General features: G+C 41.0%; 1 protein-coding gene across 6 annotated transcripts; it reads left to right on the forward strand.

The window, feature by feature from the left end:
* The first annotated feature begins 107 nt into the window (after window positions 1-107).
* On the forward strand, window positions 108-27669 carry LOC306943422 (uncharacterized protein). Of its 6 annotated transcripts, XM_079529732.1 has the most exons (12): window positions 110-175; window positions 437-557; window positions 688-853; window positions 7812-7881; window positions 8006-8335; window positions 19031-19198; window positions 21720-21880; window positions 22408-22567; window positions 24238-24498; window positions 24971-25102; window positions 25995-26050; window positions 26167-27669. In XM_079529732.1, exons 6-12 carry the CDS (start codon window positions 19141-19143, stop codon window positions 26338-26340), a joined length of 1002 nt encoding a protein of 333 aa, XP_079385858.1. In that variant the 5' UTR covers window positions 110-175; window positions 437-557; window positions 688-853; window positions 7812-7881; window positions 8006-8335; window positions 19031-19140; the 3' UTR covers window positions 26341-27669. The 6 variants fall into 6 exon arrangements, with proteins under 6 accessions (XP_079385857.1, XP_079385858.1, XP_079385860.1 ...); XM_079529734.1 differs by lacking the exon at window positions 7812-7881 and having other exon boundaries at window positions 688-866; XM_079529730.1 differs by lacking the exon at window positions 7812-7881.
* The last annotated feature ends 155 nt before the right edge of the window (window positions 27670-27824 follow it).

A 27824-nucleotide genomic window follows, 5' to 3' on the forward strand; every position in this document is an offset into this window, starting at 1 on the left:
TGTCACTCCCTCTCAATCAGTAATCTCACCTGCTCTCACTCACTCCTCAATCAGTGGCCAGCTATATATACTGCCTGAGTGCCTGTCCATGCAGTCATGTTTGTCAGCAGCAACAACTGCACCACCTGAGAGCCCTCTGTCCTGGAGCCTCAGGCCTTGGTTATACGTCATTGAAGTGAGTTCAGTTGTTCATGTTCATTTGTATATTGCATTTGATTGGTTTGTGTTAAATGTAATCTTTATCTGTTTTCCCGAAACTCTAGCAAGTGTGTGTAATGCGCAGTGCACATAGTCACTTTAGAATTAATAACTTATATTGAATGTTTGTATACTCCTATACCTCCCCCCCCTTGAGTCTAATAGTCTTAGGTACCTAACTGTCTGTATTGTTATATGCACTATTGAATTGTATAATTATGTTTCTCTTGTCTTTTAGTAAAAACCATAACTGTGAAGCCTCACCACCTCCTTACTCAATCAAATGCTTATCTGTGCAAAGGAAAATAAAGGCTTATACGGAAATCTCCTTGTCTATACATTCTTGCCGATGTACCATGGTGATGAAATAGTCCATGATCCAGTCTCAACCTAAAACTATCCTACAGAATATATATATATATATTTATTGAATATCAAATGAGCAATATATTCATTAAGGTTTGGCAATGTATTGGATCTGCTTTTTAGGTTCTTAGATCAAGCGCATCAGTCCCGACCATAGGGACTCCGAATCCCCCATCCAAAACGACAGGTGGTAGCTGCAGGTGGAGGAGGGTGAGCAGCAGGTTGTATACAGCAGCAGCAAGCAAGCAAGCAGGAGGAGGAGTGCAAACCCTTCCAGTTTAAATAGCTGGTATGAAGATGGAGTGAGTGTGTGATTGGCTGAGTGAATCATGTGAATGAGAGCGTGATGCTGAGGCGGCCCAATAACGGCCGGCAGCGACTGCACTGAGGTTTCCTGACTGAACTTGCTCTGCGCATGTCTGTGACAGGCACGAGTTTACTTTAATAATTAATGCTGATCTGTGCATTCATTCATTGCTTTTGTGAGGAATACAGGAAAGGTGGGCCCTCGGGAAAATCTGGGCACCTTTTTTGTTTTGTTTAGTTATATGTTCATAATCAGGGGTGTAACTTTTTGGGCGCACCTGGAGATGTTGCTTGGCACTGCTACTCTACTTATCGAGCATGAGACAGATAAAATTAACTAGTACCATTGCATACCTGCAAACTTGCTGAAAAGTGTCTGAGGACAATTTCATTAGTAGATCTAGTAAGTAACTTTCGTTTTTAATTATTATTATATCACGGCTGGTCTGACTGCCATTAACATTCAGCAAGCCAACCTTTGAAGCAGGCGTGATTCAGCCAATGGAAACGGTCAGTGGTGTGGATTGGATTCCACAGGGGTGGGGTTTGCCAGCCGCTCCGCTGGGGCGGGCTTTACAAAACACTCCTGTAAGTTCTAGGTTCCCAAATCACGCGTGGGAAACAGACAGGAAGCTGCTTGCGTGGCCATAGACATAAAAGGTTTCTATGCTTGTGGCTAACAATTTCCTGCTATAGCCTATATGTCAATAGCGCAACGTCACCGACCGATATCATTGTTTTTAAAGACAGATCGCTATTCACCAGATCACAGCCATTTGCGGTAAGAAATGATATAATTATTCTTTACGGATATCCGTCTGTAGACGGAGCTCTGCCTCCTATGCATAATTTATTCAAAAGCTGAACACCCACTACAAATTATTAGAGTAGATAATCATTAATAGGGTTTAAGTGAAGAAACTATTACATTTCTAAGTCATATCCATGTCCACATAATCCTGACCATCAACCTTACTTGCTCATTCACCATCAAAATGTATAATAACCTAACAAAATTATGATGTACATTATACAACATCACTCATCTTTTACTCCGTATCATAATCATGGTCTTAAAATGCAAAATGGTCTCAGTACTCTAATTCAACCATTGCACAAATTCAGTACAAGCATTAAGTATCTTCCATAATAAAAAAGGGACACCAGTCCACCAAGGATGATTTGCTGCTGATGCAACACCATTGTTGCAATACGTTGCCGAGAGAAATTGCAGAGGTGCCGTTTTTGGGATTTGGTTTCAAAATTGGTTGCAAGTTGTAGTAACTGGTTGCATGTTTCAACTTGTTGTGTCGTGACTCATTGTTGGTGTGGACTGGCCTTATTTAGTATAGACTATGTGGTTTGTTAGTTACATAATCCTTACAAACAGTACAGGCATCATTGTTGCTGCTGCTATGCACCAGCTATCCTAATAAAACTCTAAACAGGTAGGAAGTAGAGAAGGTTTTCACTTCCGCATTCCAAGAAATTAACAATAAATGGAACCAAGTTTCATATTGTCGTAGCCACCATCTTCCTTACACTGATGTGTCTTGCAGGAGTACTTCAGAATCAGATAATTCTGAATTTCTATCTCAATTTATTTCAAGGCATAGGCTACCCCAGTCCAGGCATGTCCAAAGTCCCCACAGCTTCCTTCCTAAAACATATTTAATTATTTATCCAATATAAAACTATTACTAACATTACATAGCCTATACACATACCTACGTATACTTAACTAGGCTGTATTGTGAACTTGTGACAGGATATAGTGGGCTGTATATTCAGTATACTATTACGTATATTAGGCCGTGCTGCGAGGTCCCTTTTCGTTCGGTTTCGTTCCCGCGTCTTTGGCACTACGATTTCAATGCATATTTCCATAGACAATACCCTTCTGGACTCTGGGTTAAAAGTTCTCCGCAAGGCCCAGGCGGTGGCGTAACCGTCTGGGCACCCGACTGGTAATCCAGTTGCAGTGTGCCGCGGGTTCGATTCCCGAGCCCGACACGGCCTTTACTGCATGTCTTCCCCCATCTCTCTCCCGTTTCCTGTCAGCCTACTGTCTGTCCCTTCAAAAACCAATAAAAGGCGTAAGCCGCAAAAAAATATCTTTAAAAAAAAAAAGTTCTCCGCATAATATCCTGCAGTATTTTGTCACAAGCCAGAAATGTATATACAAGTGTATAACCAAAAAACGAAAATCTTGTGCTGCTGTTTTTGCTTGTAAAATGTGTTATATTGATTTTGGGAACACCAAATCTTTCTCAAATGTCATAAATACATATACCTAACATCTGAAACAAGTATTGGTGCCTTAGTTTACTCATATGTGAATCTAGATGTAGCAAATTTGTTAAAGAAAACGCTTCATTGGCACCAGCTAGCACAATGAAACATACACATAGAAAATGTAGCCAAACATGTTACCACGCCCCCTAAATTGGAATAATGGAAAAAAAAATGCACTAAAGGTCAGAATTATTACAACATATGGTATGAAACATTTATACAAGTACCACAAAGTGTCACAGCATCTGACATTTGCACATCACCACCCCCCCCCCCCCCCCCCCCCCCAAAGTTTTATAGTACAAATGTTGAGTATGTTTGGGTCCCCAGCATGTAGAAACCGCCGGATGCTAACTTGCATATGTTGAACAATTATAATTAGCTTTAATGACCATAATCACCTACTGTATATGGACAAGATTTCAGCAATAGTCACGGGCCTTATGGATTTTTCTGCGCCAATCACTATTAAAAGGACTAAATTTGGCCCAGATGTAGTCCTGCTCTAATGATTTAGCTAGGGAACCCGAGCCAGTTACCTTCGGGGTCGCCATGGCGGCCAAATCCAATATGGCCGCCACATAAAACGCCTTCCTCACCAGCCATTTGCAGCATCCTGTTGCACACACTAAAAGATCTGAGCCTTCTTGAGAAGAACAGAAGACCAGAGTAGTCAGACCAGTCCAACGACCTGTTCAGGTGCACTCCTAGAAACTTGTAGTTGTCTACATTCTCCACTACCTTAATATGTTGCTGGGAACCGGAGGTACACTCTTGGTCGTGCCATAGTCCACCACCATCTTCTTGGTCTTGCTAGCATTGAGCCAGAGGCTATTTGCCTTGCTCCAGTGCACAACCTCCGTAACCATGCGTGCTCAACAATTGTTACCTGAGATGCAGGTGACAACTGACATGTCTTGTAGTTGAAGTGGAAGTCAGATGTTTATAGGGTGCCCTGGGGAGCGCCCGTGATGTTCACCAGCACCTCCGAACAGACAACCCTGCAGTCTCACATACTGCGGTCTGCCCGAGAGATAGTCTGAGATCCATGCCACCAAACCATGGTCCACCCCCATCAACGCAAGCTTCTGTAAGCAGTTGTGACTGGATAGTTCTGAAGACTCTGGAGAAGTCAAAAAGCATGATTCTAACTGCGTTGCCCATGGTGCCAAGGTGTGTGAATGCCCTGTTTAGCATGTAGATGATGATGACATCATCAAACCCAATGTCCACCTGGTATGTAAAAACTGAAGGGGGCCGACGAAGTCACTCACCATCGGTCACAATGCAGCAAGATTTCCACAGTTCCACCCTGTCATCAGGGAGGGGCATATCGTTTGGATCAGCAGTTCTGGACAACCTGATCTCCATATATGCCTATACTATATTATTGCGACCACAGGTCGCATTTACTATGAAATTGCGCATTTTCCGTCAGTCAGTCAGTGTATCACTCAAAATCCCCATACATGGGGGAAGCCCCCATATATGGTGCCCAGGTCTTGTGAGTGACATCACGTGACATCATCAGGGATGGAGATCCCTGATGTCATCAATATTGGCCAGCAACTCTACAACTGACCCCAACCCTTAGACCCTTAGAACCTGTTCTGACATTCCATATGTTGATCCTTCCCCATCCATCCTTCCTCTTCGATGTCTCCCTTTTGACTGATACCTGTCCGTGTAAACTCTAGATGGGCCTGCCCCAAAGTTATTAATGCGGCCCGTTAGGGTGAGGTCGCTTCTCGCCCTCAGACTTACTGGTACTATGCTATATACTATACTATACTATACTATACTATACTATACTATACTGATATGCCAATATCTATGTATGGGTGTACATACTGTAGGTAGTTTGAATCAGCGGTTCTGGACAACCGGATCTCCATATATGACTACACTACACTACACACTACACTACACAATACTGATACGCCCATACCCATGCATGGGCATATATACTGTAAGTAGTCCTGGACAACCGCCTATCCAATCAACTCTACACCGGACATATAAATGTCCCTGTGCTGGGGTCAGCAGCAACGTGCATGCCGAGTGTGAAGTTAGTTGGTCATACTCCTACTCATACTCTATCAATAGGAATGTACTGAACTCCATTACTTTCATTTTCAGGTGTTCTGGGTGAAAATGTTGAATACGTTTTTTTGGGTATAGTGGCCATATATATATAAAAACATACTGTATATATTAGAGTTTTCTGGATAGATGTACTAAATCGGAGCATTTCAATGTGTTCTAATGCTTTTTAAGTTTGTCAAAAATGTCAAAAGTTCACTCGTTTTCACTTAGTGCCATCTTGTAAATATGCAAATTAAGGTTCCAGACACACTCAATCATAATTATAAGCATTCCAATGTGTTTGTAATGGTCAAAAAACATGACATAAACACAATGTTTGCATTTGTAGCTCATCTGGTTCAAATATTACAGCCAAAACCATTTTAGGTATAGCAGCATTGGATTTGGCCGCTATGGCGACCCCAAAGGTTGCCAGCTTGGGCGCCTTAGCTAAATCCAGATTCTGTGACACTTTGTGATACTTGAATAAATGTTTCATACCATATGTTGTAATAATTCTGACCTTAGTGCATTTATTTTTAGTCTTGTCCATTTTTTGCATTATTCCAATGTAGGGGGCGTGGTAACATTTTGATAGATTTTCAGCCATTTTGGGCCAAGGTGTGCTGCTTTTCTTTTCTACCTTTCATTACACAGTAGATTGTGAAATTCTTTATGTATGAAACATAAGCTTTTGGCTAAATTAACTATTGTGTATGTTTCATTGTGCTAGGTGCCATCACTTAAGTTGAAGAGTTTTCTTTAACAAATTTGCTACATTTCATGATCTAAATTCACATGATTAAACTAAGGCACCAATACTTGTTTCAGATGTTAGGTATATGTAATTATGACATTTGAGAAATAGTTTGTGTTGCCACAATCAATATAACACATTTTACAAGCAAAAACAGCAGCACAAGATTTTCGTTTTTTGGTTATACACTTGTATATACATTTCTGGCTTGTGACACAATACTGCAGGATATTATGCGGAGAACTTTTAACCCAAAGTCCAGAAGGGTATTGTCTATGGAAATATGCATTGAAATCGTAGTGCCAAAGACGCGGGAACGAAAATCATTTTCTAGGCACTTTTTCTTGGGTACTTCAGAATCAGATAATTCTATATTCTGAATTTCTATCTCTCAATTTATTTCAAGGCATAGGCTACCCCAGTCCAGGCATGTCCAAAGTCCCCACAGCTTCCTTCCTAAAACCTATTTAATTATTTATCCAATATAAAACTATTACTAACATTACATAGCCTATACACATACCTACGTATACTTAACTAGGCTGTATTGTGAACTTGTGAGAGGATATAGTGGGCTGTATATTCAGTATACTATTACGTATATGTTGTAACCTACGAAGGATGCAGTATATAGGCTGTACAGGTTTGTCTGCTGTTGCTAGTGAGTTGTTGTGACAGGGTAGTGTACAGTACAGTTTGTGGTGACAGGGTAGTGTACAGTACAGTTTGTGGCTCTTGGTTAGGCACAATTTTGCAACACTAGATACTTTTTTATAATGGGTTGAATCTAGCCCCTTTCGGCACCCTCGGTTACCGTTTCTGAAGTTTGGTCGACGATACCCTAGGGTCCCTGATCGGTTATTAAGCCCTCCATGGGATGCAGATGTACATACCCTCTGTTCACGGAGAGCGGCGCGCCGCTTGAGTGTTGGTGAGATGTTTCAAAGATGCATAACGCGGCTATAGGAGACAACGGAAACATGTACGAAATCGCATTAACCGCCGATACCGTTAAGTAACGTTTTTTAAGTTTTGGCTTCTCTGAAATTCTCTCTTCCTCACTTCCTTGACTTCCTTATTGACTTCCCATTGTACCGCCTCCTGCACCGAGACTGGCTAGCTGCACGTCCTAGTTACTGCCTCTGATTGGCCGACCGCGTACATGCAGGATGTTTATAATGCTGTTGTGTCGTGGGAGGCGGGACATGGGAAGTGAGAGAGAGAGAATTTCAGAGAAGTCAAAACTTTAAAAAAAGATTAAAAATACTTAACGGCATCGGCGGTTAATGCGATTTCATACACGTTTCCGTTGTCTCCTATAGCCACGTTATGCATCTTTGAAACATCTCACCAACACTCAAGTGGCGCGTCGCTCTCCGTGAACAGAGGGTATGTACAATTGTACATCTGCATCCCATGGAGGGCTTAATAACCGATCAGGGACCATAGGGTATCGTCGACCAAATTTCAGAAACGGTAACCGAGGGTCCCGAAAGGGGCTAGGTTGAATCTAGAGTTGGCAACACCCTCTATTGACAGCCCATTCATCCAAATAGAAAGTCCCATCTGCTTGTATTAAACAACGTTAAACTCACCAACATTGCAGCTGTAAGGCAAGCTTGAATTATCCTCTTTCAATCTGCAAAGCATTTGTTTTCCACTGTAGACATGTTATGAGCTACTTTCTGCTAAGAAATTCTGTGCCGTGATAATTCTTTCTAAGTGTTGGAGTTTGGAAGCACTCGTCGGAAGTCACTGTCTGAACTGCCCTGTGTACGTACCACCTATTTCGCACATAATGCAGGAAGCAGCAGCACGATGCGTTTGCAGATTGAAAGAGGATAATTCAAGTTTACCTTACAGCTGCAATGTTGGTGAGTTTAACGACCAAGGCTTTAGAGTCTTGGTCATCTCACTTTCTTTCTATCTTACTTACTTACTTACTTACTTACTTACTTATACTAGAGCTTATGGTGTCTCTTTCAACCTGCTCCACAGGTACACAAGCCAGGGTGAGGACCCCAGACCCCCAAGCTCAGCTTGAGTCCATTCTCCTGTGACATGCTGTGAATGCTGGAACATAGAGCCTGCCCTAAATCCCTGACTACAACAGAATGCTATGTGCAGTACTAAACATCTAAGGCTGAGTGAGAAGGTTGCAGCCAGGAGAATGAGGCTGGTGTGTGCCATTGATATTGGGAGGAGAGTACTGGCCAGATGGAGGATGGAGTTGACTGTAGATGCCGCTTGTTCATCATGAACTGGAGAGAGAGTTTGACCCTGGCATCACTTACACAACTGATTAAGTCAAATAGAAGACGGCTCAAGGTATAACTTTAACTTTTTGCTGCTGCTTGTGTTGTATGCCGTGTATAATAGTGTGATTCAAGCTGGTGTACTATTACTGCCATTTTGGGACTCTATAAGTGTGTGGGTGGCAATGAAACATGTTCAGTAACTGTTTAATGCTGGTGTCAATCTACAGCTTGTATGTTGTGTTATATCTGGCGTTGAAGGCATGTGAGTTGTAACGGGGAACAGTATGTATACGTAGGCCTTTTTGGCTCTTGATCTCTTCAATAATCCTATGAGTGAATTTCCTATTTCCTTTTGGTTCGAGCTAGCGGTTTTGGGCTTTATTACAGCTATCAATTCCAAATGTTAATTTGTGTAAATGTTAATGTGTAAATGTTAATGTGTGTTGTGTTGTGGTTGCTGAGGTTCGTTGTGAATTGTTGTGACAGGGAGGCTGTATTGGTTCATGACTGGGCATGAATCGCATGATGGCACAGAATGGTTCTATATAGGCCCTTTCTTTCTTTCTTTCTTTCTTTCTTTCTTTCTCTCCACGCCTCCGCGTTGTAGCACCGCCTTATGTGCTAGACCCTCCACAAGAACTATTAGCACGATTAAGGTGGTTGCACACCGGCCGCGTTTTTCGGAAAACCGATGGAGAAAAGCCGCTAAAAATCCGAATTTGCATCCGATTCGCGCCCGTTGTGTGGAGACCTTTACAGTGTTTAATTGTTGATTTATTTTGGGATAGACTACACTGGGTACCTCAGAGTGTTGTATTTTTGCCAAAAGAAGGGGGACAGGGTTTTTTTTAGTAAGGTTGGAAATTTAGTTTTTGGAAAAAGCTTAACTGAACAAAGGCCTATTCATAATCCATACTATAGGTGATAAGGTGACCACCGAAAGCTACACGACATCACACAGTGGTGGTAAGCGAGTTAAAGCGACTCACTGCTCAGTGCGCTCACCCAAACACATCTCTCTTGTTTTTACTAACCACCGTTTCGGTTGTCACTGAGTTTTAACTGGTTAAAACAGTAAGTCTAGAATAGATTAGTAAAGATACTGAGATATACAGAATGGGGCAGTAATGCAACTATTAAGGATGCCAACTGCCACGAAGAAGAATGATCTGTAAATCTGTGTTCCACCAAATGGGTCTAGAGAGGAAATGCCAGGCTCTGCATTCAGCCAGGCTTTATGATCCTGGCTCGATAAATCCACCCATTCTAAGCCTCGCTTGGCTTTAGTGGAATGGAATAAACCAGGCTGTACAGACCAGGATTTAACATGCCTGGTTTTGGCTTAAATCCTGGATTCGTTAATCCAAGTTTCGTGAAACGGGCCCCTGTTCACATACCTGTTGTTATTTAGATTTGTTATGCTTTGACCACATATGCCAAGAATTTTATTTAGATAGCATGTTTAGACGGATGATACGTTTGATGTTTACCTGGTATCCTAGTTTCTTAGAATCACTGAATTATTGTCTTTGCACTCTACCTATGTGACTATTTACCTTGTTTGCTCACAGGAGGTCATGCCATTTGCTCTGGATAATTTATATAGTATGTTAGCATAGTGACATTACGGTAAAACAAATCTAAACTGTTATGGAATGGGAAAACAGCGCTGATGCAGATAAAAAGAGAGCAGTAAGCCTCACTCATAGATCAAGATAGATTGAGCTTAAACGTGAATGTTTGCAGTGAGCACAGCATCCATCTTCAGCATTTTAGTAAATGCAGTGGCAGTGCGTTGATCACACATTGTAGATTCGCCACAGATTTCAAAGAACCAGTTAGAGATGGAAAATAACCTGTAATTGTTTATAAGATATTTGCTCAACATATTAGTATATCCAATTACTATATACTAATAGGGAGTATTTTCTGATCTCCGGGGGGAGATTTAATGCTTCGCCCTTCTGATGGCTTCTCAGGTGGCTCTGATGAGCACATGGGGTTGTAGCTGTTATGGGTTAAGTGTCTTGCTCAGGATATTTCGAAATGTAGACCTTCCAGGCAAGCTGAGGTTCTCGAATTCCGATTACCAGACATTTTGTCTACCCACTCAGCTATGGCTGCCAATAAACGGCAATATATACTATGGAATTGTCTACATTGTTGGTCATGGGTGCCTGGCACCCAATTAAGCTCCTCTCTTAGGTCCATAATGATGAATGTGTAGCTGCCAATGCCATGTGCAGAGGTAATAACTCTCTACCCCCAGTCAATGAGAGGGTAGAGTCGTGTCTAGTTTGAGCCTTTGTTACTTAAAACGGTGGTTCTCAAAGTGGGGTCCTTGGGGGAGTTCCCCAGCCAAATTAGTCATCAATATAGCATAAACATCTTTGTAACCACTTTAACCCTAGTTTATAGTACTTTGGATATTCGAAAAACTCCAATCTACAAGCGCACAGTGCTTCGCGATATGGCGCGTTGAGCTTGCAGAAAACAATATTTGAACTAATAATTTAAAAACATTTCAATAATACAAATGTTGTCTTATGGGGGCCCCCATTGGGAGTCCTTGACATGAAAATGTTTGAGAACCACGGATATAAAAAGATGGTGGGTGTGTCTCACCTCGGTTCCCAATGCCGATGAGGTCGGGGAGGTGGGTGAACTTTTCATTGCAGTAGTTGCCCTCACAGCAGCAGAAGAACACCTGAGGGTTCTCCTCCATGTTAACACACTCTTGCCTGGGGTAGAAAGACAGCACTCCATTATTCCTCATGTACAGGTCAAACTATTCCTCATGTACAGGTCAAACTACAATAAACCAGGCGTTCCTCTTTGGGGCAAAAATATATATGAATTTATGATAGCGAAAATAGCAGAACTACAAGCTCACAAATCATTGCAATGTGAGCTTGTTGATGGGTATTTGTCTATTTGACAGTTACAAATTGCCTCCAGCAGGACATGCAACTTACAGGTCACAGCATTTATCAATAGAATAATCGCAAAGAAAATTATCGATAGTTGCAGCATGCCCTTGCAGTTTTAATGAATATCTAACTTGTTTCCATTCAGGGCTCTTTGTAATTTATTCCTATAGAGCGTCCTGACGTCACTCGCTCATCCCCTGGTTCACGGAAGTAATTTCTCTATGGAGAATAACATGGGGTCATCTTAAAATCATCTCATATAACAATTGTGGTCCAAAAATAAACAAACTGTCTCGGCGATATCGTCAGGGAGGTGTCTCTGTATCGTTTACGACAGTCAGTAACTCAAATTTGATATAGTCTGTTTCAAGCGAAAATGTAACTAATTCTGTAGCAGTAACATTAGTGATTTCTTCGTAGTCAGTTTATTCTTCATATCCATATGAGTGAAATTGTTTGTTTTTCAAACAGTTCTTATATGAGGCGATCTAAAAATCCCCCTATGGGGATTACAATGCAAATAAAAAGTACATGAACCTGTGGACTTAGCGCCCTCTACCGATATTGATGTCAGACTTCGTTGCTCTATATGGTTCCTGTGGGCTACAGTATTCAAAACAGGTGACCTCTGTGTGTATGTCGTGTGTGAGCTTATTTTCCTTCCCCGGATCGTATTTCTTTAGTTAATCCTTTATGTATCATAGCACAGCCAGCCACTCCACCACATCCTCGAGAACATTGTGGTATTTGTTGTCAGTGTGCTGTGACTTTGACCCTTGACCCCCACCCACCACCCCCATACTGATGAGTGCTTATTCTTCTGTTGCTCTGTCACACCGGATAAAAGACAGACCTACACTGTAAAAAAAAAAGGCAGAAACAAAAAGATGGCTTGCTCCACTGTTGTAATAATGTAAGGCCGTGTAATGCTACACTACATTGTGGTTTTATTTGTTGTTTTTATTGCACTGTGGATGAGAGGGAAACAACATTTCATCCCTCTATATCAGGGGTTCTCAACCCGTGGGTCGCGACCCCCCCAGGGGGTCGGCAAATAATTTTTAAGTTTTGCAACTGAATGGCTGGAAAATGGAAATGAGGAGTTTACATAAGTACACATAGTACATGCATACACCTTCCCTAATGATTATATCTGGTTTCAGTATTTATTTATGATGTATTGTCTCTATTATTAAGGTTATTGTAGCAGTCAATTTATATTGGGGGTCAGGAGGGGGCGGATACTTTGTCGATACTTTGTCGGGGGCGTATTTCCAGGGGTCCCCGGACAAAAACGTTGAGAACCCCTGCTCTATATGTCTGACATATATTGGTGTGACAAATAAAGAAACCTTGAACCTACACTACTGCAACTGGTTTGAGAGTTGCTCTGCAGACCAGAAGGTAGTAGAGTACTACTACTTCCACCAGCACCAAGCTAGATGGACTCATTTGTTTTCCAGTGGCAAGTTAATTACACAGTTGCACAGGCATGCAGTAGTAGGACGAATTATGCGACATCCGCTTTATTTAAGCTCGTTTTCAGAGCTCCCCAAGTACAGACCGTTAGGCGGAAGCACTTGACAATAATTGTGGGAGCCAACACGTCTGTCTCTAGAGAGAGACTAGTACTCCACCACTAATATGAACCGTACTGTAAACGTGATTTTTACACTTTGTTGTACGATGGTGTCGCGTGCCGACAATATCCAATCCTAGCATAAGCAATGCTGCTCTAATGCACACAATCGGAGCTAAACGTCCAAAATCTAAGAATGTAAAAATGCATTTAGAATAGTTTGAAATGGCCATGCAGGTACACACACACACACACACACACACACACACACACACAAAAATCACCTGTCATAGCAGTTGAAGTCGTCCAGCCAGCAGCCCTTCTTCACCAGCTTAATGGTCCCTGAGGAGTTGAGCCAGGAGGCGTAACAGTGCATACGCTTGTCCTTCTCGCCCTTCTCGCAGCGCTCAAAGCCGCCCTGATTGGTCCTCTCCGTCCGCCAGTTGTCATTGTAGTACACACACTCCCGGGTCTCGGCCTCACCCAGACTGTATCCCGAGACAGATGGGACAATTATTTTTTAATGATTAAAAGGCGGGGGACATTTCCACTTCATTCATAACAACACCATGTAGAGACAACCGAAGGTTATGTGGTCACCGCTCCAACCCGTTTTCCACAGGCTACAGGTATCACTACTATGCCCTGACATTTAGACTTGGATTGAACCACTTTCATCTCTATTTTGGGCATGTTGTTACAGGTGAAAATTGTCAAACATTGGCAAAACTTAAGTCTTCCAAAATAGTGAAAATAGCTCATCTACAACATGCAGCGTTGTGAGCTTGTAGATCAGTAGGACAAAGTATAATGGTCATACGTCAAAGTATAGTGAAATACTATTGAGGTTGGGGGTTCAATGTCGTCCACGTAGGAGACGACGAGTGAACTCATAAACACCATACAGCTTGCTTCTTGCTCAAGGACAGCTCCATGAGACAGTGAGACACACATTGGCTGTTCATGTGCCACATCCCGCATCGTAAAGGGTGTTCAGTAACTTAAAATTGGAGTTACGAGGTATCGTCCCGACGATATCTTAAAAATATACATTAACATAGGTCTAACTAAGTGTTTATAATGAGGAATCAGAAAGTGAGATTGTGAGATACGGAACAGGAAAAGGTGTGAATGAATGGTTTATTTTTTATTTCGATCTTATGCCGTTGGAACATTACAAGAAGAATCATGTATTAAACTCATTTGACATGATCGAAAAGGTATAGGCGGAAGTTGGTAGCTTTTTAATTACAATTTTACAATTTACAATTTAGGCATTTAGCAGACGCTCTTAATCCAGAGCGACTTACATTAGGCAAGAACAAAAGTATGGGAATACATCACATATATAAAATGCATTTATCAAGAAACATGCGTAAGCTAAGAACGTAACTAGAACATATCTATATAATTACGCTATACATATATACTATTATTAAACTCATTTGACATGATCGAAAAGGTATAGGCGGAAGCTGGTAGCTTTTTAATGCCTATCCTTATTACATTGTTCTGTTATAACTAAGAGAAAATTGGAAAGAAAACAAAAAAACAAAGACAAACTGTGGGTTTTAATTATTTCATATATGCTATACCCTTCTCTCTAAAGTTTTGACTCAAGTTCCTCTCTTCCCATACTAAATAATGTGACCTTACATGGTTTCTTTCCCCCTCTTATTTCCCTCTTATAGATCATTTTAAAAAACTACTTCAACTAAAACCCTTCTGGTGAGACCAGTTTTGTATTTATTCTATTCAAATTTAAATAATTTAATCTAGGAGAAATATCCCAGACCCAAACTATATTGTATATGAATGTCTGAAAAATAAATGAGTCATTTAACAGTGATTGTTTAAATGCACTGTACCCTGAACCCAGGGTGTTCAGTTCCATTATTATCAATAAGGTAATACACCTATGATCTGATCATAATGAACTGTACCTGTACCTAATTAAATCTATAATGCATCATCTCTGACTAACTTGGGAACAAGTACAATGTGAAAAACATCAACCAAGAGTACATTTTAGAAGGTTTTACCTTGCTTTAGAATTAGTGGAATGATCACACACAGGAGGAACTGGGCCTGCATGGTGTGTGCTGCAGGTTCAGGAAATGATGTTGAATGAGAGCACTTGAAACATCATCATGGGTGCTTGTGACAAAAAAAATAACGGAACTTCTTTTTTTTACTGGTGTCCAAAAATCTTGCAATTTGGTACATTCTGGCCATGCTTTTATTATGGCTGAGAAATTAATCAAAAGAAAAAATATATATAAAAAGTCGCAATATTAACTACAGCAGTTTCCAAATTAGTACAAATTATAAATTAATTGCATAAGATGAATTGATTGATTAAATATCTAATGGTTGAACATAAGGTACTCCTTCACTTTTACCAGTCTGTTCATGCACTGTTTCTGGACTATAACAAATCTAAATGAATAAATAATTATTACAACTTGAAGTAGTTTACTTTAACAGGCTTTGGACCACCAAGCCCTATAGGGCCTAGGCTTGTTTCCATTGTGGTCCTCTGTATAATATCGGAATCGGTCAGAATCTGTATCGGCAGATATGACCCTGCAAATAATCGGAGATCGGATATCGGTCATAATTTCACATAGTATGACTTGCAGAATCGCTAATCCATACATTAAAAATTCTGCAGGGGCGCGTGCATGAGAGAGAGGGAGAGAGAAGGAAACACCTTAACTCACGTGTCATCACGTGTTTGTACTTCATGTATTTGGACCCGACCGAAGACTAAGAGTATTTGTTTTGATGACCATTGCATATTTGTATTAAAAAAGCGGATATCAGAGAGAGTGTGAAAAGGAGGGGTGTGTCTGTGTTAAAACCGATGGTCACAATCCTTGGTGTCAAATTGGAGAGTGATTTTAAGTTTGAGAAACGGATCAATTCTGTTGTTAAATCCAGTTTTCAGTTGAGGCTTTTAGCGAAAGTCAAGTCTGCTGTGACCTTTTTATGATTTTGAACATCTTATACATGCTTTTATCTCAACCCGCCTTGACTACTGTAATGCACTTTATGTACCCAAGCCTGTCTGTCACGACTACAGTTAGTCCAAAACGCGGCCGCTCGCCTCCTAACAGGGGCACGGAAGTATGACCACATCTCCCCGATTCTCGCCTCCCTACACTGGCTCCTTGTGCGCTACAGAATCCTGTTTAAGATTTTAATGTTTGTTTTTAAGTCTGTAAATGGGTTGGCACTTGGCACCAGTCTACATATCGGAACTTGTAGCTCCCAAAGAATCGATAAGGGCCCTGAGGTCGACTGACCAGTCACTTCTTAAGATCCCAAAATCAAAGCTGAAATCCTGGGGGGATAGGTAATTTTCCGTTGTAGCGCTCACACTGTGGAATGAACTTCCACCTCCTGTTAGAGCTTCTCAAGTGTGTGTGTGTGTGTGTGTGTGCGTGCGTGCGTGCGTGCGTGCGTGCGTGCGTGCGCGCAGTGACTGAGCTACTTGTTGTCTCAGTAAGACAGCCCCTCCCCCTATCTACAAGGAGGAGCAGTGTACCAAAGCATGATGGGATTTGTTGTCCAGGAAGGAAGTGAGCCCAGTGTCCATGACGCGTGATTATGAATCCCACCAACGTTCTAGGGTAGACCCGCCTCACCATGTGTCTGATTGGCTCCCGGGAAGGCATCGTTTTACTGAGGTTAGGCCGTTCGGGTTAGGTTTAGGGGGGTGCATACTTAGTTTAGACTAGTCATTGGTTAGACATGGGTTAAGGTTAGGTTTAGGTGTGCTGCTCCGTGGGGGGTTAGGTTTAGGGTGAGGGTTTGAGATAGGTTGTAGTTGTAAGACTAATGACTGGTCGCAAAAACGAGAACTGTCAATCACAACGACTACTGGCCAATCACAGCAGGGCTTTCCTAGAACTGCGGTGGGATACATAATAACGCGTCCATGACATCAGACACTGGGCTCACTGCTAAAATCTAAAATATCTAAAACCACATATTACACACATAAAGACCCCCATGAAAGTGTTCTACATCTTCTAAACAAACATATATTCCTTTGCAAAAAGGGTGAAGTGTCTCTTTAAGCCCAGTCAGGTGTAAAACAAGTCCCACTAGCAGCCCCTAGAGGGCCTGTCCTCTTTTTCTTGAGACTCTCCACCCTTGTTCTTTCTATTGAACAGTAACTAAACTAACATTGTGTGCCTGGGTAGCTCAGTCGGTGCACATGCGTGCTCGTGCGTGCACACACACACGCACGCACGCACGCATTCTATTTCTCTCTCTTGCACACACACACACACACACAATGTTTAAAAATCAGACCAGTCTGAAGTGAGTGGTGCAATAGCGCCCCCTGTTGGTACTCTAAACATAGGGACGGACATAGGGACATTGCTGTTCCTTGGAGTGGTTGCACCACTAAAAAAACAGAGAAAAGCACTGTAGCACGTACTTTACATCAGTGCATAGTCGGCATACAGTTACAGTATACTGTACTGTACTGTACTGTACTGTACTGTACTGTACTGTACTGTACTGTACTGTACTGTACTGTACTACTAAGCCTATAACTAGTAACGTACATGTCCACTGAAAATGTTTCTTAACAATACCTCTTCTGTCACATTGTGAATAAAACACAAGATTGTACAGAGGGAAATAAATCCTGACCTTGTCCGTAGTTATCTAGTTTACAGCTCATGACCTACAACATGCACATATGTTCATTTCTGACCTACAGACACCAACTGCTACTTAATAGTTTAGCAAGCATATCCAATTTTGTATGCTAATTATTTTTTCTTCACTTCCAATGTGTATGTATCATCCTGCATGAGTTTATCTCTCTCTCCTGATTGTATGACACTGAGAGAGACAGTTCTGCTACTGAACAAACATTGTGATTGCTATCGGAACAATAGAGTTCGGCAGCCAAAGGGCTGTTTTTGGCTTAAAGGGATAATTAGATTAAGCTGTATGAAATACTTGCCATTAATATAGTGGTTGCAACTGTATTCATTGATTGCCCGAGTCCAGTGGTGGGAGTTCTGCTCTGGTTTTGGTGAATATTAAGTAGTTCCGGTCATTTTGTGGGGGGGCACAGGGGGCCACGCATTAAAAGTAAATGAACTCATAAAACTAGCGTCATTTGTATTGTTGACCTATTTCTACCATATCGTGGAACCCTTCATTCATTTTTGACTCCTCTATCACACAGAACTGTATTTTGTGTCCACATACTATCACTACGCCCAAAAATAGTTCCATGTGATAGAGGGGTCAAAGTTGATATATATTTTGGAAATGGGTCAACCATACAAATTACGCTAGTTTTTGTGTATTAATTTACTTTTAATGCGTGGCACCAGTGCCCTCTACAAAATGACCGGAACTACTTAATATTCACCAAAACCAGAGCATAACTCCCACCACGGGACCCGGACAAATAATACAGTTGCAACCACTATATTAATGGAAAGTATTTCATACAATTATGAAGTATTCCTTTAAGCATAGATTAAAGTTTTCAACTTCTCAGTTGCCACGACTGATTTCAGTCTTTTGGATTCCATAGAAGCCAGCATGTTTTCTAGGGAAGCATGTTGCCCAGCAAAAATAGCATATCTAGAAACTATCAATGTATCGCAGACACATCTTCTATAAAATCTTAGTCTTGAGTCGGATGTTTCACATAAAAGCAAAGGTTAAAGCCTCAATCTGTGATTTCTTCACCTGGTTGGCAGTATGTAGAACATCAGGAAGTGTATTACTAATTTTACAATACATATTGTGTTTATTGTTTAGGAATCAGCGCTAGTGTCGGCGGGCACCTTTCATACTGTTTCACAAATCGCACATTAGAATTTGGCATACAAACATTTTCAATCTTTTTTTAGTTTGCTTTAATCCATGTATGGTTTAATAAGTGGGAAATGGGGTCTAGTTGAATTGGCCCAAACTATCGTTTTTTTAATAGTTTTTATAGGGGGTGTATGTGACCATTCCTCTCTATTACAAAAATAGACTGTTTCTGCTTCTGTAAGATAATGAAATGCTCTGGATGTTGCTCTGTATGACATGAGAAATGATGCATAGAACAGATGAACCTACTGTACATCATTACATGCATGCAAAACTTCGAATTAGGAGAAAGAACAGTTTGTTCTCAAAAGGCCCAATGTCAGGGGCTCCAACCACACCCACACGACGTACATGCATGCATGCTCATCTCTTCTCATCTACACGTCGTCTAAAGGTCCTGACTCTGAGTGTACGGATCTTAGTTTGGGTCTAGTGTCGGCGTCTCATCACTCTTCTTCAGTTGAGTCCAGGTGTTTGACTGTCTCCATACAACCGTCTTCAGACATGAAGCATCTCCTGCTGCTCCTCAGCATCACAGCCACAGGACACATCCTGAAGCCAGGTACGGTGGCACTTTGTCTCTTTTGCTCAATGACATATCATTTGGTTTTGGCGTAATAGAAAGGATTAGGTATGTGGCTAGTGTGGAGGCTTAGAATCATTTTTAAAACCAGTTCAAGAATGTCAGTTCATCAGGTTCCAGCTAATTTATTGGGTCTGACTCATTGTTTTCTGTCTGTTTTTGTTTTTTGTTTTTTTTGGCACATTTTTATTTGGAGGATAACCTGTGAACCTTGTACCTACTAGTCTGTATCTGTACTTGAAAACAACACAACACAACACAAAAAAGTAAACTACAGGCCTACATACAGTACATTAGTAGACTACTTATACATTATACACACAAGAGACAAATTTAATGTGCATTACTTGGCCTTGCTCTTTATATTATTAGTCTGTATAGTGAGAAGCAGTTGGCAGCATGAACAATACTAAATAGGCAGAAATGTATGCTTTAGGAGTTTAGGATATTTTTCTCATATTTCGCAACATTTCATCGTCAACATTTCTTAAATCATAAATGTCCCATTGCTATGGTAGATCAGTGTGGCAGTGTTCATTTCGTAGACTAAAAACTAAATAAAAGCTAAGCTATGATGACTAAAACTAAGACTAAATATATTGACAATTTCGTCAACAAATAAAAACCAGACTAAGATGTTGGAGGGACTAAAAAACAAGTAATTTTATGTTTGGTAGTACTCAAGTGTTGTTGAAAATAGCAGTTCTACAAGCTCACAACTTGTCACGCTGTGTTGCGTTGTGAGCTTGTAGATCTGCTGTTTTCAGAATGTAAGTATGCCTTGCCGAGCCTTGAGCCTTTTTTCTTAGCGTGATGTACAAGTACACCCCCTGGACGTGATGTACAAGTACACTCGCTGGACACTACGCTAGTATGACGCAGTGACTTACCCCAATCTAACCCTTGATGCTGAGTGCCAAGCAGGGAGGCACTGGGTCCCATTTTTCGGAGTCTTTGGTATATGACCCGGCCAGGGATCGAATCCCAACATCATAGACCCAGGGCGGACACTCTAACCACAAGAGCTGGTGTTTTCAGCATGTAACCAAGTGTAAAATCAAGCATTACGACACCATCAAGGCCCGCCAAATTATTTGTTTGTCGACAAAATTAACTATGCCTAGATTTAGTCGACTAAAATCTTTTATATTTAACATTTCAGATGACTAAAATATGACTAAAACCAAATTAAATTCTATCCAAAAGACTACGTCATCGTCATCACTACGGCTCAAACTAAATCAAAATTTGCTGTCAAAATGAACACTGCCAGTGTGGTGGTTCTATGTATAGAGACACACATGTCCAGATGTAAATAGTGTTATCTGTTTTTTGTTATCACACTCGTGTAGCTGCCACACCCCACCGGCTGCATGCGTGGGGTCCCCATTAGGTAGCCTACCACACTCTGCACACTCTGTTCCCTTCGCATGGGACGATAAGGCTTACATGCTTGTTTGTGTTTTGGCCGCTTGCATAATGACGACAGTCATAGTTATGTAAATGGCAGTGTTAATTTAGCTGACTAATACTAAGACTAGACTAAGACTAAACAATTTCAGATGACTAAATAGATGACTAAAAAACAAACTAAAGGGTGTGTTATTCATAAGACTAAGACTAATCTAATCTACTAGACTAAGTAGTGATGGACCATGACGAAAAATGATCATTCCTTTAGTAACATTAGCATTCATTCATTGTGTTCACTTTATGTACTTTATGAGTGAAGATGCAATTCATTGGTGAGGACAGGCTGTCTTTTCTTTAATCTCTTAAGTGAAGTCCTATATTCTAAAATTTTAAATATTAAAAAAATAGAAAAGAAAATAGCTGGCATTTTAGAAAAGGTTTGTATTTTTTTTAAATTTCCGCCCATAATGGCAGGGCGCCAGGATGAAAGTGGTTAATAATAACTTGTGTAGTTCAGAGATAATGGATAAATAGCCTGTAGAATTTTAGTTCTGATGTATCTCTCTGCAAAACATCATTATAAACGGTCCCTTTGAAAAAAACATATATATATATAATTATAATCTTTCCTGTATCTGTGTTCACACTGATACTTAGTGCTTAATGTTTTAAATCCCATCTTATAAAACCTTTATGGGGTCAGTTCATGAACGGGCCATTATGCTTCTTGTGAGTTGTGAGAACCTGAGTTCAAGTCCCATCGTGAATCATGTCTCCTCTCTCTCTGCACACCATTTGATATGCCTCCTATCTGAATGAAGTAGAAAGTACAAAAATAAATCAAATCATTTTGGCATCATTTTGATACCCTTACTTTTGTACTTTTACTCAAGTACATTCTATAGTATTCTATATTGCAGTATTGATACTTTTACTTAAGTAATACATTTGACAAACAAGATAGCACTGTAATATGACCTACAATTCCATTGTGTCTTGTTTGAAAAATGCACTGCAAATACACATCACATTATTCTTCTGCAGTCAGGATAAGAAGTGATCTTCATGCCATCTCATCTCTTCACAGGCCGCGCTGCAGGTGCTCCTATCTTAGCTGTCAAAGGAGGCTCCATAGAGCTACAGGTACAGCAAAAACTGATGGGGATGGATGTCGATTACATCGTCTGGAGGTTCAACATAGAGCACCCGGTGATCAAGTACAGCAACGAGTCCAAGCACCCGCTCAAGGTCAGTGGTGGAAAGTAACTAAAGTACATTTACTACTGTACTTACTACTTACTTACTGTAAGTACTGTACTTTCTTACTGTACAATTTTTAGGTATTTGTAGTTTACTTGAGTATGTCAAGTATTCAATACTTTTACTATTACTCCACTACATTTCAAAGGCAAATATTGCACTTTTACTCCACTACAATTATTTGACAACTTTAGTTACTTTGTAGATTTTGATTATTATTAACACAAAACAAACATTAACCACTTCAGCCCTATACACACATTTTGGCCATTTGTAGATGGGCTATTTTCAAAAGATCGGACTTTCCGATGGGACATTCCGCATAATGAGCACTTTGTACTTTTGGTACTTTAAGTACATTTTGATGCCAATACTTTTGCACTTTGTAGCCTACTCGAGTACATTTAGAATTCCGGACTTTTACTGGTAACGGACTAGTATTTCTAAAATTACAGTATTCATACTTTTACTTCAGTAAAACATTTGAGTGCTTTTTCCACCACCACCTGCTCAAGGTCTACAAGGAGTACACCAGCCGCGCGGCCATGGTGGGCACCACCTACAACCTCCGCCTCAGAGACCTGAGCGAGCTGGACAACGGCACCTACAGCGCCAGGATCATGGACCACCATGGTTACGAGCACGACGTGGCCAAGCACCAGCTGGTTGTTCACGGTGAGTGTTATTGTTTTTTGAGGGCCGCTCCCATGCCCAGCTTTGTGTTTGTGTGCACCCCATAGCGATGATTTGATTGGCTGAGCACCCCATAGCGATGATTTGATTGGCTGAGCAAAGTACCTATATTGAGGATAAAAAGTGAAGAGAGAAAAGTGAAGAAGGAAAAGTGAGAATGCAAGTGATTGGCCGGCGTTATGATGATGTATGACATGGGTGTGGGTTTTTTTACAGTGCAGGCTAGAATCAGCGGTGTAAAGTGAAGTACATTTACTCAAGCAATGGGTGCCACCGAGTATTTCCAATTTGAAATACTTTTACTTTTACTACTCCACTACGTCTCAGATCCAAACAGAGTACTGTAGTTTAGTTCTTAGTTACTTTGTAGATTTTGATTATTACAAAACATACATTACCCACTTCAGCCCTATATACATTTTGACTATTCGAAAATAGCCAATCTACAAGCTCACAATGCGTGGCATCGCAACGCATTGTGAGCTTGTAGATCTGCTTGTAGATTTAACTTGTGAAATGGGACATTCTGCATAATGAGTACTTTTACTTGGTACTTTAAGTACATTTTGATGCCAATACTTTTGTACTTTTCCTCAAGTCAATTTTGAATTCTGGACTTTTACCTTTTCCACCACTGGCTAGAATACAGTACTGTACATCTGGAAGAAACCTTATGGCAGCTTATGTATTACTTTATTGCCTGTAATGTGAATTCAGCCTGGTTTAAGTCCTTACTGCGTTTGTGCGTTGTTGTAATGTGACTGACTCACAGATGAAGGTAGAACTGTGGATTAAACACTGAGTTAATAGTATGTTAATTTGTGGAGTCAGTCAGGAAGTCAAGTTAATGTGGTGTTTACAGTGAAGGTGCTACGGTGGGTCTGTCTGAGGCCCCTTAAAACCCTCCAAAAGGAGGCGTGTAACATAGCACATATTCATGAAGATTAACTTCTGATTAATTAGTTTATTGAGTAATGCTCATAACCAACTGCAATGGAGAATATATGAACATCTGTAATGAGGGGAATTACAGTATAAAGTACGCTACTTTATACATAATTATACTGTGTTGGCAGGAGGAATATTCTCAGTCCATATTTATGAGTGCACTTCTCCAAAGTGTTTTATGCACTATACCAGTGGCTCTCAAACTTGTTTAATTTCAAGGACCCCCATAATTCTGAGAGTTTACACATGGACATTTGGTTCCATGCATACACTCTCTCCTTTTCCCACCGGGGTTGAACCGGTTCGGATATTTTTTCCCGCCTAATATTGAACCAATTCAGAGTGTTCAGAACCATAAACGTTTGTTCGGAACTGGAACCAAAACATGACCGGCGGTTCCGTGAAAGCAGCAAGGTTCCAAGAATCTAGAACGGAACCAGACCTAGAACCAAAGTTCTTTTGGTGGAAAAGGGGCCTCAGTTACAGACCTGTAAGGGTCCATTTGGTTCCATTCTGTACTGTACACTCTCAGAGTTACGGACATGTAAGGGTCCATTTAGAAACCCCAGGGAACCCCGAGGGTCCCTCCCACTAATTTTAGTGGAGTAAAAAGTACAATATTTGGCTCTGGGATGGAGGAGAAGTAAAAGTACTGGAAATTGGAAATACTTTACACCAGTGTGTTGTGTTGCACCCCCCGACAGAGGCCGTTCCAGAGCTGGACTTCAGCATGACGCTGCTGTACTTCAACTCCACCGAGGGCTACTGCAACGTCTCCGTCAGCTGCTCGGCAGAGGACAGCTATGTGTCCTACACCTGCGACCTGGACGGCTGCGTCGAGGACCAGCTGGTGCTCCTCAAGCCCCACCTGGCCATGTCCATGGTCGGGGGCGACGGCACGGTGGCGTGCAACGCCAGCAACCTGGTCAGCGCCAAGAGCCGCTGGGGACACATGAGCGCCGTGTGTGAGTATAGGCCTACAGTGGTTTCTTTCTTTTTTCTTTTTTTCCCTTTTTTTAAATAGCTTTATTAGTCAAAGATGTACACAGCACGGAAGTACGGTAACACTTGGTCTAATGTATATTAAGTTTAGGTCAGTATTAATATGTATTTGGCCTCACCCTGAACCCTTCGGAAAAAGATATTGTGCCAGTGACCCCCATACAAGATTTGACAAAAAGAAAATCAGGTTTGTTTTCAAGATTAAAAAATATATATATATTCACACCCCCTGGAACTTCCTCAATGACCCTTGGAGGTCTAAATTAATACATTGTGAGGCTTTCTTTTCGGGGTGGAGGGTGGAGTGGGGACTGGGACTGGAACAAGGGAGATGTGTGTTTGTAAAGGCAGAAAATGAACACTGCGTTCCAGATGGAGCGGATCACGAAGGTGTTTAATCACAGCTGGTTTGTTCCTGTCTTCCTGCCCCACTAGGCACTGAGGAGCTGGTTTATCAGCCCATGTCCCTGCTGGGACCCACTCTAATTGTCCTGGACATCATCACCCCCATCCTCCTCATCTGTCTCATCCTCTACTTCCTGCTCATACGACCCAAGCACATCGGAGGTAGGCTATACAGTTGGAGGCCATCGATATTGTCCTTTTCTTTTTGCTGAGGTTTGCGTGATCTGCGCAAAAGGACAGTTAACCCATTTTGGGCGGGAACCCCTTTTGGTGTTTTAAACATTATGTTATAATTTAGCTATTGAAAAATAGCAGATCTACAAGCTCGTAGCGCGCCACTTGGTGGCGCGCTATGAGCTTGTAGATCTGCTATTTTTGAAAAATAGTGAAAATATTTATTTCAGAAAACTGGAGGATTTAGAAGGATTTTTTAAAATGTTGAGGTCAGGCCTAAATGGGTCAAATGATAAGGGACAATATCGGTGGCACCCAACTGTATGTGTGACTTACATATTGTCGCTGTCGGGCAGAAACCTATTATCTCCATATTCTAACTTTTAGTTAGTTAATGTCCTACTTGATCATGCTACAGCGTCACACAAAAGCATCAAAGGTAGCAGATCTACAAGCTTCGAGGCGGTTCGAGCTTGTCGATCTGCTACTTTTGAATTTGAATCCTAAAAGGTAACAGTTTTGGACACGTGAGGTTTCCAACCGACAGGCGATATATTGCAATTGGGGGCTGAAACCAGATTAATCTAAAGCTTCTCTTTTGAACAGTAGAGACGGAGTACCACTTTAAACTGTACAGTATTATCCCATGTCGGGAACAAATAAGAGGATTTACAAACTTGATCTAGGAGAGAACTATCATATTCAGAGAATTTATCTCGCAAATCGTTTTCCCAATGCGACTTATATCAAGGCAAGGACAGTTATGCCATGAGAATAATGTCATTCTAGAGATACTGTAACTTTTGCCTATAATGTCATGCACAAGTTTGGGACGTTTGGGAGGTTTGATAATACCACGTTTTAACTCTCTTACTTACAGATCTCAAAACCATGGAGCTGAAGAGCAAGGCATTAGCTGCTGCTTCTTCTGTCGAGGTACAGTAGGACTGCCTGTGTGATTTCTTGAGTCAAAATGTCTTGTGACTGTATTTCTGCCAACATCGCTCAATGCTGTCTTGTCTCCTGTGTCCTGTTCTTCTCCATTCCTCCAGTTGCTGCACGTGCACGAGTTCGAGGAGGTGCTCAAAGACCCAAGCCTACCGGATTATTTAAAGGGGGCGGCCGTATACAGCATATCCAAAGGCAGGACGCCTCCCCTACCGAAGCTTGCGCTCATACAGGAGCGCCGCCACCACCCGGACCCTGTTTCACTGGTAAAACTATAGGGCTCCCTCACAAGGACTTCTGCATCTAGACTTTCAAGCCAAATGAACCCTAGCATCCTAGCATGTTCTGGGGAGCGAACATTCCCCGAAAATAGATGGTCTGTACTAGCTCGGCAATTTTCGGCAAAGAGATTTGGTGTGGAGGGAAAGTTAGGTATTGACCCCAGGGGGACCGGAGTCAACGAGGTATAAAGGGTTTATGTGGTGAAGAGGATATGTTTGCACCAATCCAACTGGGCTTTCGGATTAGAATAATTATTGTGGTTCAAAAGATCCTCTTGAAAAATGTATATCAAAGAATTGATGGACAATTGGAGTGAAAGCTTACCTTTTATATGCGCTTGTATACGCCAATCTTCAAGCCCAATACATTTCTAGTCTTTGTACAATAGTATTTTGATCAATATTTGACGTGCCACAAAATGTTGATGTACAGTATTTAAAATTGTGATGTTTTATTTGTATTTAGCATTTTTCTTTCAAACGAGGAGGTCAGTCATGTATTCGATTTTGTGATATTTCCAGCGCCAAACAGACCCCGAATCGAATGCGTTGTTTCCCCTTCACTTGTCATGTTTACACATACTGTATGCATGGCTACAGAGACTGACCTTTGAAGATGAGCGAGGAAGAAGTACTGAGTGTGATTTTAGGTGCATTTCTATTTTTTATTCATGCTTTAGTTTTAATAGTGATAGTGGCACTCAGAGAGAGAGAGAGAGAGAGAGAGAAACAGAGACTGAGTCAGAGAGAGAGAGTGAGAGAGAGAGGAAAGGCAAAAGGAGAGAGGGGAGATAACATGCAGCAAAGAGCCTTGGTAAATACAAAGTAAACACTCAAGTAAATATACAGTAGTGTTTAATTCATAATGTACTTTTGTGCATGTGCGTTTGGAGTCAAAGGAACAATATTTGAAATGCATACAGCGGTAGGGAATTCATTCATGTGAATGTGCCATGAATCTCAATGAAATACAAAAATGTACTTAGTACTCAAGTTAATTTACTTATAGTCCCACCACTGCTTATTATGTTGTGAGTACACCTAATATGTACGTTTTTAATTATTTGAGTGAATTTGTGACTTTTTTAAAATTATTTGTGAAATAGAGCATTTTGGAAATGAAAATGGGATTTACTGGCGACCCATGAAGGCTACTGCTATAAGTTATATAACATTTATTCTTCGGTGTGAATGTAATTTATCATACCGTTTAGTTGCAAAACAGTGGGATCCAAAAGTCCAAGAGTGCAACCGATATTTATGATTCAATGGTCATTTGTATTGTTGTTTTATTTTATTGTTGATCTACTGTATGGGATGTTCATTTTATTTATTGTACAGCACCTTGTAACATTTGTTTTGAAAGGTGCTTTATAAATAAATCTACCTTACCCTAACATTGGTCAGTATTTCAGTCAGTATCGTGGTCAGTATCATGGTCAGTATTATGACAGTATCTTGGTCAGTTGACAGTATGCATG

Source organism: Electrona antarctica (assembly GCF_951216825.1).
Source record: "Electrona antarctica genome assembly, chromosome: 19".
Taxonomy (NCBI): Eukaryota; Metazoa; Chordata; class Actinopteri; order Myctophiformes; family Myctophidae; genus Electrona; species Electrona antarctica.